The sequence below is a fragment of the Panthera tigris genome, chromosome E1 (genome assembly GCF_018350195.1).
Source record: "Panthera tigris isolate Pti1 chromosome E1, P.tigris_Pti1_mat1.1, whole genome shotgun sequence".
NCBI classification, from domain to species: Eukaryota; Metazoa; Chordata; class Mammalia; order Carnivora; family Felidae; genus Panthera; species Panthera tigris.
The window spans coordinates 24,957,107-24,977,352 of record NC_056673.1 but is presented as its reverse complement, the minus strand read 5'-3'; the positions used below and the strand labels follow the sequence as shown (position 1 = coordinate 24,977,352).

At 36.7% G+C, this 20,246-nt stretch overlaps 1 protein-coding gene and 1 long non-coding RNA gene across 4 annotated transcripts in view; one reads left to right on the top strand and one right to left on the bottom strand.

Moving 5' to 3' along the window:
• USP32 (ubiquitin specific peptidase 32) overlaps positions 1–20,246 on the top strand; it is a 243,513-nt gene that overhangs the window by 141,713 nt on the left and 81,554 nt on the right. For both annotated transcript variants that reach the window (XM_042965446.1, XM_042965445.1), the window contains exons 6-10: positions 12,448–12,579; positions 14,124–14,231; positions 15,562–15,677; positions 16,668–16,730; positions 19,128–19,211. In XM_042965446.1, coding sequence (XP_042821380.1) covers positions 12,448–12,579; positions 14,124–14,231; positions 15,562–15,677; positions 16,668–16,730; positions 19,128–19,211 — 503 coding nt within the window. The remainder of the gene's footprint in view (positions 1–12,447; positions 12,580–14,123; positions 14,232–15,561; positions 15,678–16,667; positions 16,731–19,127; positions 19,212–20,246) is intronic.
• LOC122233414 overlaps positions 1–20,246 on the bottom strand; it is a 129,005-nt gene that overhangs the window by 89,685 nt on the left and 19,074 nt on the right. The window lies entirely within an intron of this gene.

The window sequence follows — 20,246 nt, the reverse complement described above, 5'->3', positions numbered from 1 at the left end:
ATCCAGTGGGTGGCTTTGGCCTGGACCAGCAGCCTCCCAAACTGGCTCCAGCCTCAGCAGGGCAGCCAAACCTTACCAATGTGCCTGTAGTAACTGCATCGGGGCATCTAAGCCGGTCATGCTAGGGACAGCTCCACTTATCAATGCACTTCCAGCAGTCACAGCCCCGCGTAATAGAAATGCACACACAGCCCACCCAGGGGATACCCTTGGAGCTCCTGGTTTTGGTGGCTAGGGGGACTGTGCTTCTGGGCCCCACAGGACATGTTCTACATAAAGCCACTCTTTCAAGACTGGGAGATGTGTGGGGCACCTGGGTGGTTCAGTCGGTTAAGCATCTGACTCAATTTCGGCTCAGGTCCTGATCTCACAGTTTATGAGTTTGAGCCCCGCGTTGGGCTTCTCGTTGACAGTGTGGAGCCTGCTTGGGATTCTCTCTCTGCCCCTCCCCCACTCGCATTCTTTCTCTCTCTTTCTCAAAATAAATAAACTTAAAAAAAAAAAAAAGACTGGGAGATGTGGTTGATCTACCTAATACATGGAAACAAACAGGCAGGATGAGGAGACACAGGAATATGTTCCAAATGAAAAAAACAAGATAAAACCTTGATAAAAGATAAAACAAGATAAAAGAAAAAGAACTAAATGAAACAGAGATAAGCTGGCAATCTACCTGATAAAAAACTTGAAGGTTATGGTCCTCAAGATGCTCACCTAGGGGCATCTGGGTGGCTCAGTTGTCTGACTTTGGCTCAGGTCATGATCTCAAGGATCGTGAGTTGAAGCCCTGCGTCGGGCTCTGTGTTGACAACTCAGAGCCTGGACCCTGCTTCAGATTCTGTGTTTTCCTCTCTCTCTGCCCCTTCCTTTCTCTCTCTCTCTCAAAAATAAATAAACACACAAAAAAAACTAAAGATGCTCGTCGAAAGATGCTCAGGAGAAGAATGAATAAACAGTGAAAACATCAACAGAGATAGAAAATATTTTAAAAAAGAACCAATCAGAAGTAAAGAATACAGTAACTGAAATGAAAAATAGACTAGAGGGAATCAACAGAGTAATGATGCAGAAGAATGGATCAGCAGTCTAGAAGACAGAGTGGTAGAAAGCACTCAAGCTGAACAGCAAAAAGAAAAAAGAATTATTAAAAATGAGGATAGTTTAAGGGACCTCTGGGATGTCAGGCATATTAACATGTGCATTATGGGGGTCTCTAAAGAAGAATACGGAGGAAGTGGGGTAGATAACATATGTGAAGAAATAATAGCTGAAAATTTCCCTAATCTGGGGAAGGAAACAGACACCCAGGTTCAGGGATCACAGAGTTTTCCAAACAAGGTGAACCCAAAGAGATCCACATGAAGAAACATAGTAATTAAAATGTTAGAAATTAAAGATAAAAGAGAAACTTCAAAGGGGTAAGAGCAAATACAAGAGAACCCCCATCAGACCATGAGCTGATCTTTCAGCAGAAACTTTGCAGGCCAAGAGGGAGTGGCATGTTATATTCAAAGTGCTGTAAGGAAAAAACCCTACAACTAAGAATACTCTATCTGCAAGGTTATCGCTCAGAATTGAAGGAGAGATAGTTTCCCAGACAAACAAAAGTTAAAGGAGTTTAGCACCATTAAACTGGCCTTGTAAGAAATAGTAAAGGGACTTCTCTCAGTGAAAAAGAAAAGGCCATGGCTAGAAGTAAGAAAATTATGAAACAGAAAAATCTGTTTGTAAAAGCAAACATACAGTAAAGGTAGGGGATCAACCACTTGTAATGCTAGTATGAAGGTTAAAAGACAAAGTAGTAAAGTCTACTATTTCTGTAATAATTAAGGGATACACAGAATAAAAAGTAAAATATAGTGTTAAAAACATATGAAGTAGATGGTAAAAATGTAGTGTTTTTAGAATGTGTTTGAGCTTAAGTGACCACAGACTTAAAATAGACTGCTGTAGGGGCGCCTGGGTGGCGCAGTCTGTTAAGCGTCCGACTTCAGCCAGGTCACAATCTCGCGGTCCGTGAGTTCGAGCCCCGTGTCAGGCTCTGGGCTGATGGCTCGGAGCCTGGAGCCTGTTTCCGATTCTGTGTCTCCCTCTCTCTCTGCCCCTCCCCCGTTCAAGCTCTGTCTCTCTCTGTCCCAAAAATAAATTAAAAGAAAACGTTGAAAAAAAAAAAAAATAGACTGCTGTATATATAGGGTATTATATATGAACCTCACGTTGACCACAAACCAAAAACTAATAGATACCCACAAAAAATAAAGAGAAAGGAATCTAAACATAATACTAAAGAAGGTCTTAACAGTTTTTAGAGTACGGATCTTCTATCTACTTGACTGAATTTATTCCTAGGTATTTCATTCTCTTTGATGCAATTGTAAACAGGACTGTTTTCTTAATTTCTCTTTATGAGAGTTCTAATTAGTGTAGATTGAGCACTTACTAAAGAAGGCACTATGTGCACTCTGTATATCCTCTCATTTAATCCTTGTGCCCTCTCTGAGGTTCATTTTATTCATATTCTAAAACTAAGGAAACTAAGACTATGAGAAGTTAAAGAAACTTTCTCAAGATCAGATGGCTACTAGGTGCCAAAATTGAGATGAAGGCAGTTTATGGGCACACAGTCATTTTATTCTTCAATCTTTTATGAGTAACTTGTTAATTGAGATAGAAGGAGTTGTGGTTGTGGTGCACCATTTTCTTCAGACTCACTTCAGACAATCTTGCAGATTCACTTTTCCAATTTCCTTTTTTTCCCCCCTTGGGATACTTAGAAATGAATTGGGCAGTAGAAGAACTATGATTTAAGAACTATGTTTTAAAAATGAATTGAGGGGTGCCTGGGTGTCTCAGTCGGTTGAGCATCTGACTCAATGATTTCAGCGCAGGTCATGATCTCATAGCTGGTGGTAGGATTGAGCTCCAAGCTGGATGTGAAGACTTCTTGGGATTCTCTCTCTATCTCTATCCTTCTGCCCCTCCCCTGCTTGTGTGTGCACACACTCTCTCTCAAAAACTAACAAATAAGATAAAAATGAATTGAGAGTTATTTTCTTTAATATTGATATTTTCATATAATTTAGCCATATTTTTGGAAGAAAATATTTGTGCCTATTCTTTCGTGTAAATGTGTCTCTAAATAAACTAAGAAAGAACTTTTGGAATTTCCTTAAAATGTATCATAAGAATGAATAAGCCTGATGAATAACTCAGATTTTTTAGTAGTGGATTTGAGGTAATTAATGTAGTATTTTGGGCTAATTTTGAATGCATTTTGATTATTCTTTTGATGTCTAATTTAAATTTATATTGTTTCTATTTTAGCATTTATTATCTCAATTAAAAATATGTGTGTTATTATATTCCCTTGCAACATTTTAGCTGGCATTGCTGGCACTTTCTTTCAATAAGAGAAAAAGTATGTCAATGATTCTTTGACCATAAACCCCTAGTAAATCTCCATGTCCCTTTTTCATTATCCTCTTATCGGTTGTACAAGATGTAAGGATTACAGCCATTTTAAGTAGATCTCAGAAGGTCGTTGCATTTGTGAACAGGTTGCTTCCTCAACAGTGTCAAGAAATGTGTTACTGTTTGAAAACGCTTGGATGTTTTGCCAGTTTTTTGTTTGTTTGTTTTTAATGAGAACCCATTTCTGGCATTAAAGAGCTATTTCTGCAGCTGGAACCTCTGGTAAGATGGGACTTGATTAGGATGGCCCAAGTGTAGGCCAGGAATTATTTAGAATGTTGGGAGTATGGTGTGCTGCTGTTGTGAACCAGAAAAAAATTATACTTTTAGATGGGTGATAGATTCATTCGTATTTAGCTAGTAAAATATAAGTTCTGATATTGATCTATGAGTTGCAAGTAGAGTAATTATTATTGCAGTCATTACCTCTAACTTCTTTAAGTGAAAATAAAGTTAGTTCCCTTCCCTCTTCCCAGCACTTCAGTTGCCAGTTCATGTAATAATATATATAATTTATTTTAGCCTGCTTTTGGCAAATATTTGATGATGAATTGCATGCAGTCTATAACCAAAATATGAACAGATCACATAAGCGTAAGAGGGAACTGTAAAGCATGGTTTTAATTGGTGACCATGACGATCTGATCTTTTTTTTTCTTTTAAATATATTCAACACATCTTTCCACATTTTTTTTTCTAAGTTGTTTTTTTTTTTTTTTTTTTTTTTTTTTTTTTTTAGCCTTTATTCATTTTTGAGAGACATAGAGTGAGCAGGGGTGGGGCAGACACAGAGGGAGACACAGGATCCAACGTAGGCTCCAGGCTCTGAGCTGTCAGCACAGAGCCTGATGCGGGGCTCCAACCCATGAACCATGAGATCATAACCTGAGCTGAAGTCTGATGCTTAACTGAGCCACCCAGGCGCCCCTACGCATTTCTCCTTTAGCAAAGAAATTGTGCTTTTTAAGGAGATTTATAAACAGTTATCAAAGGTAAAAAATTTTGAGAGTCAAGTCAGTGTGATTTGTGTGTGTTTCTAATTTAGTGTATTGTATAAACACTAATTAATCAGAAGTACTTGTTGAGCATATGGTCAGTACCTAGAAGTATTCAAATGAGAACATAGTTTCTGTCAAGGCTACTGTCTTCCTTGTTTTGTTTCAGGGTCAGATTTTTTATATGTAGATCTACTACTTAGAAGAAAGTTTAGAATTTGAGAAAGCAGTTTCTCTGCAGGAACAAAAAGGTTTCTTTTTCTTTCATACATTGTAAATGAAGTGACCAGGTATCTTATTTTGGAAAAGGAAACAGTAGTGCTATCTCAGTTTATATATCAGACTCCTGTGATTACTCTCCTTACTAACTTTTTTTTTTTTTTAATTTTTTTTTCAACGTTTTTTATTTATTGTTGGGACAGAGAGAGACAGAGCATGAACGGGGGAGGGGCAGAGAGAGAGGGAGACACAGAATCGGAAACAGGCTCCAGGCTCCGAGCCATCAGCCCAGAGCCTGACGCGGGGCTCGAACTCACGGACCGCGAGATCGTGACCTGGCTGAAGTCGGACGCTTAACCGACTGCGCCACCCAGGCGCCCCCTTACTAACTTTTTTTAATGTTTATTTATTTTTGAGAGAGAGAGTACAAGCGGGGGTGGGGGTGGACAGAGAGAGAGGGAGACACAGAATCTGAAGCAGGCTTCAGGCCCTGAGCTGTCAGCACAGAGCCCGACTCTGGACTCGAAACTATGAACCATGAGATCATGACCTGAGCCAAAGTCGAACGCTCAACTGACTGAGCCACTTGGGAACCCCTAAATATTCCTTTTTAGTAAATTCAGTTATATAGGTATTTGATAGATAGCTCTGTTTTAAAAAAAATGAAAACTATGTACTTATGTAGAAGTTTTGCATATTTTTAAAATTTAGTTTTAGTTTCAAAATTATTGGACCTTTGCAAAGGTGGATTCATCAGGAGGTTACAGTGTCAATGAATGTAGTATATTTGATATTTAGTTACAAAAGAGAATCTATGACAGTGTGTACTCTTGTATGAAAATTTTATCTTTTTTGTATCATAATCTTCCTTGATGATTTTTCTGTAAAATTTTAAAAATGAACTTAGCCCATTATTTAAAACTATGAACAATGATTTTGTGTAATTTGACAAAAACAAGTAATCTTGTTCCTCAGTGTATAGTTACTTTTAATAATTAATAAGTAATTAGTTCTTTTTAAATGCCAAAGTGTAGGGTAACTTCATTGTCACTCTTAGAATTCCTGTTCATAGATTTTATGGATCATTAAGAGGACTATTCTGGAGATAGCAAAGTTAAGAACTTCCCAAGAGAGCATTCTTCTTTGTAAAATGGGGACAAGTCAGAACCAGTGTACTTGACCCCAGGTACATATTGTCAAGGCCTTTTTTGTTTTTGCCTATGGCAGGTGTGGTCATTTCCATGAGTTTTCTTCTGCTTCAGAGTAAATTACAATACTGGCTTTCTGAATATCTCATTTCTTCCATCTGTTGATGTATAATTACACAAAATTCTATGTTCCTAGTGCAGTGTTAATTTTATATTTTACTTTCAAAAGAATTTTACTCTTAGATCTTTTAAGTAACAACCTCTTTTTTTTTTAGGTTTTAGGCATAGCATCAGGGCAGTATAATGAGTAGGGGGGGCTCCTGGTTCACTCAGTCATTTATGTGTTCACCTTTGGCTCAGGCCATGATCTCAAGGTTCGTGAGTTTGAGCCCCACATTGGGCTCCACATTTTCAGTGTGGATTCTACTTGGGATTCCCTCTCTCCCTCTTTCTTCCCCTTCCCCACTTGGCTTTGCTCCCTCTCTCTGTATCAAAATGGATAAATAAACTTAAAAAAAAAAAAAAGAATGGAGGTAGGAAAGGAAAATAGATATTAGCTTTAAGTCCAGGGAGCCCCTTGGAAGTCAAGCAAAAGGAATATAATTTCTTTTAGGGGTGCCTGGGTGGCTCAGTCGGCTGAGCGTCCGACTTTGGCTCAGGTCATGATCTCACGGTTTGTGAGTTAGAGCCCCGCGTCGGGCTCTGTGCTGACAGCTCAGAGCCTGGAGCCTGCTTCGGATTCTGTGTCTCCCTCTCGCTCTGCCCCTCCCCTACTCACACTCTGTCTCTCCCTCTCTCTCAAAATAAACAAACAAACATTAAAAAATAAGTAAAATAAAATTTCGTGAAGTGGGGCGCCTGGGTGGCTCAGTTGGTTAAGCGTCCGACTTCAGCTCAGGTCAAAATCTTGCAGTTGGTAGGTTTGAGCCCCGCATCTAGCTCTGTGCTGAAGCTCAGGGCCTGGAGCCTCCTTTGGATTCTGTGTCTCCCTCTCTCTCTTTCTCCCCCTTCCCCACTCATGCTCTGTGTCTCTCTCCCTCTCTCTAAAAATAAATAAACGTTAAAAAAAAAGTTTTGTAGGGGGACACCTGGGTGGCTCAGTAGGTTGAGTATCCGACTTCGGCTCAGGTCATAAACTAATGACTCATGAATTCAAGCCCCACTTTCAGGCTCGGTGCTGACAGCTCAGAGCCTGGAGCCTGCTTTGGATTCTGTGTCTTCCTTTTCTCTCTTCCCTTTCTCTCTGCCCCTCCCCTGCTTGTACTTGCTCTCTCTTGCTCTCTCTCTCTCTCTCTTAAAATTAAATAAACATTAAAAAAAAAAAACCCATAGTTCTCACAATGACATAATCTGACCATTTTTTCTTTGATTTTATCTCCTACTACTCTCTTATTATTCTCCCCTTCATTAACTCCATTTCAGCCACTCTGATCTTCTTTGTTTTCCTTGAGCTTGCTAAGCAAGCTTTCATCTTGAGGCCTTCCTTGTTCTCTAGAAAGTTTTTTCTCTGTGATTTGTCCCCTTGCCTCCTTCAGATCTCTACTCTTATACCACCCTCACAGTGTGATCTTACACCCTGTTTAACTCCATGGTATGCCTCTATCAAGGCCCTGTTGGGCCATGGTATGCTTCTTCATTTATTCAGATCTGTAATATTAGTTACAAAGTGTTCTTCATAAAAGTTTCATTTATATCTTAAAGTTTACTTTTAGATATTTGTTTCTTGTGGGGAATTGCTATTTTTGTGTTTTTTGTCTTTTATATTTTCTTACATGCTATTGTTATATAAGAAAAGCATGGATATTTGTATATGTTTTTGTATCCTTATAGATTTTTAAACCCAATTATAATTTGTAAAAAACTGAGTTTTTTGATATGCATTCTGCTTTACACAAAGAATAACCTTGCTTCTTCTTTTCTAATATTGTACTTTCATATTTATATCTTATTGCACTGGTGAGAATTTTCAGATTCATGTTAAATGCTAATTGAAGGGTTCTGCTTTAGGTTGGGAAGTAGAAGGGTATAAAAGACTTTCACTTACACTGTAATAACATGAAATCACTACATAGACGAAACAATCATACTCTTCTTTAAAGCCATTGCATGCAGGGGCACCTGAGTGGTTCAGTCAGTTAAATGTCCAACTTTGACTCAGGTTACCATTCATGGGTTGGGGCCCTGCATCAGGCTCTGTGCTGACAGCTTGGAGCCTGGAGCCTGCTTCTGTGTCTCCCTCTCAGGCCCTCCCCTGCTGTGTGCATACTTGTCTCTCTCTCTCTCTCTCAAAAATAAACTAAAAAAAAATAAATAAATAAAGCCATTGCATACAAAGAAATCTTAGAAAAAAAAAAAAAAAGAGGGTGCCCAGTTGGCTCAGTCGATTAAACATCTGACCTTGATTTTACCTCAGGTCACAATCTCAAGGTATGTGAGTTTGAGCCCCACACCGGGCTCTGTGCTGGTGGCACAGAGCCTGCTTAGGATTCTGTCCCCTCTCTGCCCCTCACCTGCTTGCTCTCTATAAGTAAATAAAATAAATATTAATAAATAAATGAAAATAAACTTTAAAAAAAAAAAAAGAAAAGAAAGTGAAACTCCAGAGAGACAAAGCCCTTCCTGGGTGATCAAGGGTATATAGGGTGTTTTCAAATCTCAGGCCAGATGCTGAGGTTGGAAGTAAGGCTGGCAGGGGAGTGAGCCTGCCTGAGGACAAGTTGTGCTGGAATGAAGAAAAAGTAGCCAAACTTTTGAGAAACCTGTTTCAGATTTGAATCTGAAGGAACCCTACATACAAAGATAATTTTTGCCACCCAGTTCTCTCAGGTGGAAATCTTGCTGATTGGGGGCAGGCTGAGAAGTGAAAAGAGATCTCTTGATTTTACAGTTTTATGGCCTAACAATTTTAAAATCTCAGACTCTTGAAGGGTCACAGTCTCAAGGCTCTTTGGTCCCTAGGTGCTGTCATTTTGTGTAGTCTCAGTTTTGAAGTCTTGCAGTCATGCACTTTCAAGGTCTAACACAGAGATTGGCAAAACCTTTTCTTAAAAAAGGCAGATAGTAAATATTTCAGACTTGTGGGCCATATATCTGTTTATCACAATTACTCAACTTTGCCATTGTAATACGTTAGCAGCCATAAATTATATATGTTAGTAAATGGTGTGGCTGTGCTTTAATAAAACACTATTTATATGAACATGCATGCAGCCTCCAGGCTGGAGTTTATGGACCCCTAGTTTCAAAAGCTAGCAGTTTCTGGGTTCTCTTGAATAGAAATCTGAACTCAGTTTTCAAAGCATTTGAACTGAAGAAAAACTTAGTCTAACCAAAGCTGCCATCAAGCTCCTATCCAAAATCTTGTATGGTCAGTGATATCCGCCCCATGGAAGTTTAAAGACTGGGCATTTCCTGTTTTCAACATTCCTTTGGATAGATAGATAGATAGATAGATAGATAGATAGATAGATAGATAGATACATACATACATACATACATACATACATACATACATACATACATACTGATTGCTATCTGGTATTCAGTCTGAAGAATATCCCTTAATATTCCTTTTGATGCAGTTCTGCTGTTGATGAATTCTTTGAGCTTTGGTCTGTCCAAAAAGTTCTTCATCCCCCCTCCCCTTTTTTGAAGGATATTTGCATAGGATATAGAATATGAAAATAACAGGTTTTTTTTCTTTCAACATTTTTCCCCCATTGTTTTCTGGCTTTCTTTGCTCTTTTTTTCTTTTCTTTTCTTTTCTTTTCTTTTCTTTTTTCTTTTCTTTTCTTTTCTTTTCTTTTCTTTTCTTTTCTTTTCTTTCAACTTTTTATTTATTTTGAGTGGGGGAGAGTCAGAAAGAAAAGGAGAGAAAATCCCAAGCAGGTGCTGTCAGCACAGAGCTTGACATGGGGCTCAACCCCATGAACTGTTGAGATTATGACCTGAGCTGAAACTAAGAGTCAGACACTTAACTGACTGAGCCATGCAAGCACCCCTGGCTCCCTTGTTTCTGAAAGGAAATCATTGCTTATCATAGTTCCCTTGTTTGTAGTAGGTTTTGCTTCTGTTTTTTGCTGCTTTAAATTTTTTCTATTAGCAATTTGATTGTGACTTGCCTTGGTTTGGTTTTCTTTGAATTTTTCTTGCACAGAATTTATTGAACTTTGGTATCTGTGGAATTATAGGTTTCATCAAATTTGGGGGAATTTTCAACTGTTTTTAGTTCAGATATTTTCTGCCTTCCCTTTCTGGGACCCCATGCATGTTATGCTGTTTGATACTATAGTTCAGTACGGTTCTAATATTTCAGTTTTTTTCTCTCCTTATGCTTCCATTTGGATAGTTTTTGTTGCTTGGTCTTCATATTCACTGATCTTTCCTTTGTAGTTTTTAAATTGCTATGAAATTCTCTAGTGAATTTTTTATTTCAAATATTTGTATTCATCAAAATAACAGTTGGTGGGCACCTGGGTGACTCAGTCGGTTGAACTTTGGACTCTTGGTTTCACCTCAGGTCATGATCTCACAGTTTCATGAGATCAAGCCCCACATCGGGCTCTGTGCTGCCAGCACGGAGCCTGCTTGTGATTCTCTCTCCCTCTTTGCCCCCACCTCACTTGTGCACATGCACACACATGCAGACTCCGGTGCTCTCTCTCAAAATAAACATATTTTTAAAAAACTATCAGTTGGGGGATGCCTGGGTAGCTTGGTTGGACATCTGACTTCAGCTCTGTCATGATCTCTTGGTACGTGGGTTCGAGCCCTGCCTCGGGCTCTGTGCTGACAGCTCAGAGCCTAGAGCCTGCTTCAGATTCTGTGTCTTCCTATCTCTGCCCCTCCCCTGCTCGCGCTCTGTCTCTCTCTCAAAAATAAATTAAAAAAAATTTAAAAAATTGTAAAAAATAAGTAGAAAGTATCAGTTGGTGCTTTTTTAGTTCCCTCCCTTTTCCCCTCAACGTAGTCATGGTTTTCCTTAAATTCTTGAGCTGTTTCCAATAGATGTTTTAAAGCCTTGTCTGCTAATTCCAAATTCTCTGTTATTTCTATAGGTTTTTGTATTGACTAATTTTTTCCTGATTTTGGATCACTTTTTCCTGCTTGTGTCATATTTTTTTGGATGCTAGACATTATGAATGTTATGGCTAAGTGGATTCTTCCTTTAAAAGGAATTTGTTTTCTTTTGATAGGCCGGTAAATTACTTGTGGATCAGCTTGGCATTTTCAAGGATTTTTTTAAAAGCTTTATTAGGGTGGCATGCCTGGGTGACTCAGTCCATTAACTATTTGACTTTGGCTCAGGTCACGATTTCATGGTTCTCGGGTTCAAGCCCAGTGTCGGGCTCTGTGCTCAGAGCCTGGAGCCTGCTTCAGATTGTGTGTCTCCTCTCTCTGCCCCTCCCCTGCTTGTGCTTTGTCTCTCTGTCTCTCAAAAATAAATAAATATAAAAAAAATTTTTTTTAAAGCTTTATTAAGTCTGAAGTAGCATTTACTCTAGAGTTTTTTCCCTTCTAATTAAGTGTGACCTTCTTAATCTACTCCCTGTGTTCAGGAAAGTGTCTCTACTCTGGCTAGCCAAAACTTAGGTATCTCCTAGCCCAGCCTCAAATGAATTTCACTATATACATACATAGCTTACTATTCTGCCAAAACTCAACAAGAGTCCTATGCAGATTTCTGGAGCTCTTTCTTTGTATAACTCTTTCCTCTCCAGTATTCTGCTTTGCAAATTTCGGCTATCTTAACCTCCCAGAACTATAACTTCTCTGTTTAACTCAGCGAAATCTCTCACTGCTTAGGTTCCTCCAATCTTGCCAAGGTCTGGAAGGTGATTGCAGGCAAAAAGCCAGGGCACTGGAAGGACTCACTTTGTTTGCTTTCTAAATCTTACTTCTTTGCATGGGGTGGGGGGCGGGGGTGGCGGGGAACACAACATGGAAAATGTAACTGTGGTTGGAGCATATCTGTAATTTTTTAGTCTACCTTCTGATGTATGAGGGGTGAAGGACATTCATGTTTTCATGATGCACCTATTATTTATCACATTGTAAATCCTATCCTATCTCATCTGTCATTTATTGACTTTTGTCATTTATAGCATCTTTTTCATATTCTTTTTTATTTATTTAATAAGTATTGAATGTGTAAGTAGTTACCATATTGACAGGATGAATCAGACATGGATCCTGCTGTTAGGATGTTTACAGTGTAACCAGGAGCGAATATGTATATAAAATCTTTAAATCCAAGATAGAAGTTGAAAATTATGAAAAGGGAGTATAGATAAAAGTGGTATAGGAAGCCAAAAAGAAATGTCTCAGTTGTTTATTATTTTACATGTTGGGTTTAAGCAGCCTACTTAATGGGAAATTGTGAACATTTTTTCCTGATTTTTAAAACCACTTTTATATTAATTCAGATTTAATTCTCATGCCATTTTAGATATAACGTATTTGTCTTCCAGAGTTTTGTTTTAGGTAATTACTATTTTTAACAATTGAATCAGAAAATTAGTAAAATATATCCTTGGAAGTTATGTGATCAGGATGAACTAACTGCCCAGAAGAGAAGTCTGAGGTTTTATAATGTTATTTGATTTGACTCTCAGTGGAAGAATCAGACATCATTGATCTGGAGAAACGCTATTGGTTGCTAAAGGCTCAATCCCGGACTGGACGATTTGATTTAGAGACATTTGGCCCATTGGTTTCACCACCCATTCGTCCATCTCTAAGTGAAGGTAGGTCTGTTTTCTACAAATGGCAAACACACCTGAGTCCATCTCTTATTTCTAACCATTACATCCATCTTAACTCTAAAATGCCATAATGTTATAAGTTTCCAAATTTCTTGCAAATAGCATTGTTTAGTGGGAAAAAAACAAAAAGGGGAATGAAGATTGTGGTCTTGAGCTTCCTATTCTACCTGTGTAACCTTTCATAAATCAGGTTAGCTCTCTCTGCACCTGAATATCCTCAAATATAAAATGAGTTGGACTAAGTTAGTCACTGTATTCCAATGAAGTGTCTTAGCCTATGGTGCATGGAATAGGGTGGTGGCCACTGTGTGGGTAAAGCTCCAGGTTTCCACCCATAAGTCCACCTCTTTCTCACCTCAAGTGCCTCTACTATTTTTCTTCTACATAAGAAGGTTCCACTGCTATATCCTTCCCCCTACCAAAAAAGATTTAAAAATTACTAGCCTGGAATATCTCTGAGGTTCTTGCTAGCTTTAAACTTTTCATTGCTATAACTTTTTTTTTAATTAGGAATACAAAGAATAATTGTGGATAATATCATAAAAATCATATTTGGGATCTGAATATTTGGGTTGTGTTCTTCTTAACTTTTCTTACTTTTGGCAAATCACTTAACCCCATCTGAGCTTTAGTTTTCTACTCTTTAAACTAAGGGCACAGAATTCTTGAAATATAGTCTGTATTCTTCAGATTCCTGGGGTACTTTAGAAGTACTTATTGGGGGAGCCAGGACAGATGGGGATCTGGGCTTTTCCACCTTACTTCAACAGTACAATTGTGTTTTCACCTTTTTAGAATTGCAGGTTGAAAAACCATTTTATTTGAGAACAAAATTATTCCATTTCTATGTTTTACACAAAGTTTGAAAACCAGAGTTGCCTGGTTGGCTCAGTGAGTTAAGCATCCGACTCTTATTCTCAGCTCAGGTCTTGATCTCAGAGTCCTGAGTTAGAAAGTTTGAAAACCACAAGATTACAAATTTTCTTTTGTTTTTGATTTTAAGTATTTATTTATAAAACATAAACTACAAAGAAGACTGCAGTACAGAATTTCTTTTGTTTGTAACATGTTTTTCTTTGCTTAATGAAAGAGGTTTATGGGAGCTCATATATTATCTTTAAGTATACAGTTCAGCTTTTCTCCTTTTTTCCTTTTTCTTCTCAATCTAAGTAAGGATAATAGTAATTTCTGATTATTTTTTCAGTTCTTAATTTTTTTCAATTTATTTTAATTTTTTACATGACATCATCATTTTTAGCTGTTACAAGTGATAGAAGATAGAGACAAACAGGCAAATATAACCAAACACAGGATGATAGGAATGTGTTTTCTGCTATGGTCTTTAGTTTTAATTTTAATTATGCCAGGAGAAAAATACTTCCTGAGGCAGTAGGAGCTACTGATAAACAATTTTTTTTTTTAATTTGACCAGTTTGTGGGAGTCATGCCTCTTTTCATAAACATGATATTATTAATATTAGGAGACTTGTTGGCTGTGATTTATGGTATCTTTTCCTATTTTACAGGTTTGTTTAATGCTTTTGATGAAAATCGTGACAATCACATAGATTTTAAGGAGATATCTTGTGGGTTATCAGCCTGTTGTAGGGGACCCCTGGCTGAAAGACAAAAATGTAAGTGTGTTAAACTTTGTCACAAAATTTGCAAACTACACAGAAAGAATTAGCATTCATCTATATAAAATCATCTGTGTATTAAGGCTTGAATTTTTATCACATTGTCAGGTTGGTAAATATTAGTCTCATGTTGAGGTTTTCCTGAGGTCAGTTTAAGGATTCACTCATCTCTTCTTTTTTACTGTGGAGTAGTTTGGGATCTTTTTGATTAATAATGGGATTGATTTTCCTGATGAATTTGCAGTTCATGATCAATGAACTATATCACTTACAATATATTTGACAGTGTTAAGCATTTGGAAAATATATTCTGGTAGTCTATAGAGAATTTTGTGTCTTGCATAATTTAAAGTACAACTCATTTTCTGTCACTTGTATACATTAATATTTTATTAGCAAGATGAAATTTATGATCAAAACATAATTTTATTAAATACTAAAATGGTCTCTTTAACCTAGCTAAAATGTTATTGTAGCATAATTTACAAGCATAAGTATATTACATTGTTAAATCTTAACCAGATATGAGAAAATGGAGCAGTTTACATTTAATTGGAACCTAATTCTAATGTATTTACTAGGGTCATCATCACTGTCTTTCTAAAATACAGCTTCACAAACATGAAATAGATACTTAATTTTAAAAATTCAGAATTCTTCCCTGATGATATGCCATTACTACAGTCTGACTTTATGGTAGATCATTTGTTCCCATTAAAGTTCTAATATTAAATAAGGAGGCCAAAATTTTGCATCTCAAATGAGGTGAATTATCACCTTAAATTTGTTTTTAACTTTTTTTTTTTTTTTTTTTTTTTTTTTTTTTTTTTTTTTTTTTTTTTTTTTTTGCTGATGGGCTAACAGAAGGTAACTATAGTGATTTGTTTGGAGCTAATTAGCAAAGTGCTGATATTCCGTGTAAATGGAATACTTTCAGCACTATAAAAATCAACTTATCAGTTTTAAATATTAGAAAGTAATATAAAGGCTTGAATTGCCTCCTCAAAACCTGTGAGATATTGTAATATTTATTGTATAGTAACTCCCCCCCCCCCTTTTTAATCAGTTTGCAAGGAATTTAACTCTAAATTTGGGTAAAGCATAGGACTGTAACCCAGGTACTGATTCAGAGAGAGATTTACGAAGAATGCAGGAAGCCCTACAAGTTTAAAGGACTTTAATGACATATTATAGTCTGCTCCAGATGAGAACTTAATCCAAATATACTTGCTTGAGAAACTAATTTTGCTAGGTCAGCGTCTAGTAAAAGGCATTGTACTTCAGAATAGAAAAGTAATTTTCCTCCATAAGAGTTTCTTTTCTTTAGTTTGCTTCAAGGTATTTGATGTTGACCGTGATGGAGTTCTCTCCAGGGTTGAACTGAGAGACATGGTGGTTGCACTTTTAGAGGTGTGGAAGGACAACCGCACTGATGATATACCAGTAAGTTCTGATTGTATACATATTGTTGTATGTAAACTTCCAATAGGAAAGTGGAGTGGAGAATTTAAAAAGAGAGAGAAAAGGATTTGTTATTATTTTGAGTTGCTATATTAATGCTACATACTCAAAATATTCATAGCTGAAGGTACAAAATAGGAAAGAGAATGTATCTTAGAAAATTTAATAAACTGAACTTACTGTGTAAAGAATGAAATTACAGGAAAATTGTCTTAATTTTTTTTAAAGGAAACCTAAGAACTTATTAAGGTAATTTAAAAAAATACTTGGGGCACCTAGGTGGCTTAGTTGGTTGAGTGTCTGACTCTTGATTTCTGTTCAGGTCATGATCCCAGGTTCAGGCGATCCAACTGAGCATGGAGCCTGCTTCACATTCTCTCTCCCTCTCCCTCCCCCCACCCCCCCCCCCCCCACATGCACACACTCTCTCAAAAAAAAAAAAAATGTATATTTGACTGATGGTTACTAGAGGGGAGGAGTGTAGGGGAATGGGTTAAATAGATGATGGGGATTAAGGAGGGCACTTGTGGTCATGAGCCCTGGGTGTTGTATGGAAATGTTGAATCACTGTATTGTATACCTGAAATGAATATAACACTGTAAAATAATAATAATAATATTAAAAAATTTTTAAATAGGGGCGCCTGGGTGGCTCGGTCAGTTAGGCATCCGACTTCCGCTCAGGTCATGATCTCGCGGTCCGTGGGTTCGAGCCCTGTGTCAGGCTCTGTGCTGACCGCTCAGAGCCTGGAGCCTGTTTCAGATTCTGTGTCTCCCTCTCTCTCTGCCCCTCCCCTGTTCATGCTCTGTCTCTCTCTGTATCAAAAATTAATAAATGTTAAAAAAAATTAAAAAAATTTTTTAAATAAAAAAATTAACAATACTTGACTAAAATACAGTATTCTGTAGCCATTGAATAATAAAATGTAACTACTCTTTTCTAATTACTCCTTTGGATTTTTTTTTTTTAAGGAATTACATACGGATCTATCTGACATTGTAGAAGGCATATTGAATGCACATGACACCACAAAGGTGAGTCTAGCTAGGGCTAGGATAAATTATATTCTTTTCTGAAAATACCATGTACAGTGAATTAGGATATATAGCTTATATACATATTTGAATCCCTTCTGCATCACTTCCACCAAAGGTTTATTTGGACCTACAGTTATAGTACCACGAAGTTGTCTCTAAAGATAGCCCATTCTGTCTTTAAACAGCTCCTTAAGTGTTTATATATATAAACTTATATTTTACAACTGGATGTTTTATAAAAATTAAATAGACATAGCCCTTGACATCTATGGTTTATAATATTTATTTCTTCCATTTTAATAAGTTATAGTAGGGCTAACCTTATATTGAGCAAAAAAAGTCACACAAAAAAGAATACTTACTGTGTGATTCCATTTATGTGAAACTCAAAAACAGAGGCAAAACTGATAAATGGTGATAGGTATTAGAATAGTGATTTGGGGAATGCATGGATTAATTGGGAAGGACCATAGGATATCTGGGATGATAGAAATGATTTTTTATCTCAATTTGGGTGATACATATATTCCTAAATTATTTTTTTCTAATAGTATTAATAATGATGTCTCCTGAATTATTTAATAGCAGCCAGGATAATCACGTAATACCAAGAGTAAGCATATACTTAACAAAGAATAAATTCTTCTTATTTATTTTTTTTTTTAGTTTGACAACATTTATTAGTAAGGATATTATAATAGGTTTATTCCTATAGCTTACATTACTGTAATGTCTTTGTGTCACCGTGTGAAGTTGAAAATAATGCACATATGTGAGGCATATTTGAGTTATTTTGAGCCTTTCCCTTCAAATTTTGACATGTACCAAGTACCAGATTGGTAGGATGTAGACTACAGTAGTATTACAGAGGTTTAGATAAAATAAGTGACATTAGTTTTTTTTTTTTCTTTCTTCAATCATGATTCTAGAAGGAATCATCATAGGCTTATTAACTAATGCTCAGTAACAGAGGTGAGTTTTATAGGGCTTGAGCTTTGGCAGTACAGATAGTCTCCCTTGTTTACCTCTCTCTACCAGAAACTAAGGTATCCACTTCTATTTGATATGCGTAGAAACCTGCAACAATTTCTGTTAGAAAATGCCTCATGTAGAGGTACAATTTTTAATACTTTTTTTTCTGAATAATAAATAGTAGGAATTATTGCTGTCTATTTATGTAAGATGGAGTTTCTACTTCTGGCTCTATTGTAAACTTTAACAAGAAGATAATTTAATTTAGCTGTTCCATCTCCATGTAGCAACAATAATGAAATAGTAACAGTTCAGAATAAAACTTGGGCCCTTCAGCCAAAGCTGTTCACTAGAGACAGATTATGTCAATATTATGCTTTTTTTTTTTATTAAAAAAAAAAAGCGTAATACTGGATTTGGATTTAGTATTAACATACTAAATTTGGATTTAATATTAACATACTAAGAAGTTGTATTGTGAAAGCTAATAATCATAACTGTAGTAATTGAAAATCTTTTCTTACATGTGGTTAGCATATAATGAAAAGAGAACATATCAATATCATTAAATAATGAAAGCAAAAAACATTATTCATCTAAGATTGATAAGTAATTATGTGAACACAAGCAGTAAGAAACATTTGGTTATATTGCCTTTATATGTATATGGAATTTTTTGTACACATTGACACTATAAAAATGCTGCCTTTACTCAACTTATAAATTATTAAATTTGTTTTGGGAAAATCTTATATAGATACTCATTTTTGATATATCAGAAATTTATTATCAAATTCCTTTAAATGTCTAAGAAGTCTGATAATATTGGTAGATATTTCTAAGAAGGTTGTAGAAAATTGTTAGAATGAAAGGACATAATCCAGAGTCTGCTTTTTTGCTTTCAAAAATTAGTAAATAGGTGGCGACTTCAGCTCATGTCATGCTCTCATAGTTTGTGAGTTCAAGCCCTGCTTCAGAGCCTGGAGCCTGCTTCACATTCTGTATCTCCCTCTCTCTCTGCCTGTCCCCTGCTCATGCTCTGTCTCTCAGAAATAGATACTAAAAAAAAATTTTTTTAATTAGTAAATACTCCACTTTATTCAGAGCCTTTTGTGGTTTTCCCTAGATAACCCTTGAAGCAGAAGATAATGTGAATTATTTCCCAGGTTATTGGAGGATAAAGCTTATTGATGATAAATTATCCTCATTTACCATTGACTGCTTTGAGAGAGTTTTGTTGCTTTTAAACTTATCCTAGCTGGCCTAGTTTTCAGATGAACATGCAGCATCTACTTTAAGTTATTTGTTTGCTTTAAAATAAAAATGACCAATAGACGTTTAATAAATCAGATTTTACTCAAGTTCAGTAAAAATGAGGACATTCTTTACATGAGATCTTTTTAAACATTGTTTCTCTTTCAGATGGGCCATCTTACTCTAGAAGACTACCAGATTTGGAGCGTGAAAAATGTTCTTGCCAATGAGTTTTTGAATCTCCTTTTCCAGGTAGGTTTGAAGTAAATGACAGGTACAGAGAGTAATAGTACCAGTAGTTCTACATCTGTTTCATTGTGTAGTATAACTGCAACTCAGCTACAAAACCGCATATTATAAAAAGAACTGTAGGGGTGCCTGGAGGTCTCACTTGGTGAAGCATCCGACTCTTGATATCTGCTCAGGTCCTGATCTCATGGTTCCTGAGTTTGAGCCCTGAGGCTACACTGTTAGTGCAGAGCCTGCTTGGTATTCTTCCTATCTCTCCCTTTCTCTCTGCTCCTCCCCCACTTGTGCGCTCTCACGCGCGTGCTCTCTCTCTCTCTGAAAATAAATAAATAAACATTTAAAAAAAATCATTTAGGGGCACCTGGGTGGCTCAGTGGGTTAGCGTCCGACTTCGGCTCAGGTCACGATCTCATGGTCCATGAGTTCGAGCCCTGCGTCGGGCTCTGTGCTGACAGCTCAGAGCCTGGAGCCCATTTCAGATTCTGTGTCTCCCTCTCTCTCTGCCCCTCCCCTGTTCATGCTCTGTCGCTCTCTGTCTCAAAAATAAATAAACATTAAAAAAAAAATTTTTTTTTAATTATTAAAAAAAACTACATTATCCTGTATACACCTGAAAGATGCTAAGACAGAGGGTGAGAGCCCACCGAAGCATCTCAAAATCATGGGAGATAGAAAAGTAGAATATAGCTGATTATGTATATTTATCTTATAATTCATGATAGACCAGCATGTTAGATGCATAGATAATAATTTAGATTGCAAAAGCCATCATAATTTCTTATTTTTCTTCACTGTTGTCTTTTTTAAAGGTCCTTCCTAATAAGTGAGGCAGTGTGAACAGAAAGATGAATCATAAGTAGGCAGCTGTAGAATTTTCAATGTACACAGTGTCTCCAGTTAGGAGATTATCTTGGCTGCAAGGCTGTTTCTAAATTTTTTAAAAAATTCTTTAGAAGAAACAAAAATTGAAGGAGGAGGAGAGAAAAGGTGCCAGGAATGAACATTAAGTCATAAGGCTTGCCAGATTTCAACTATTTT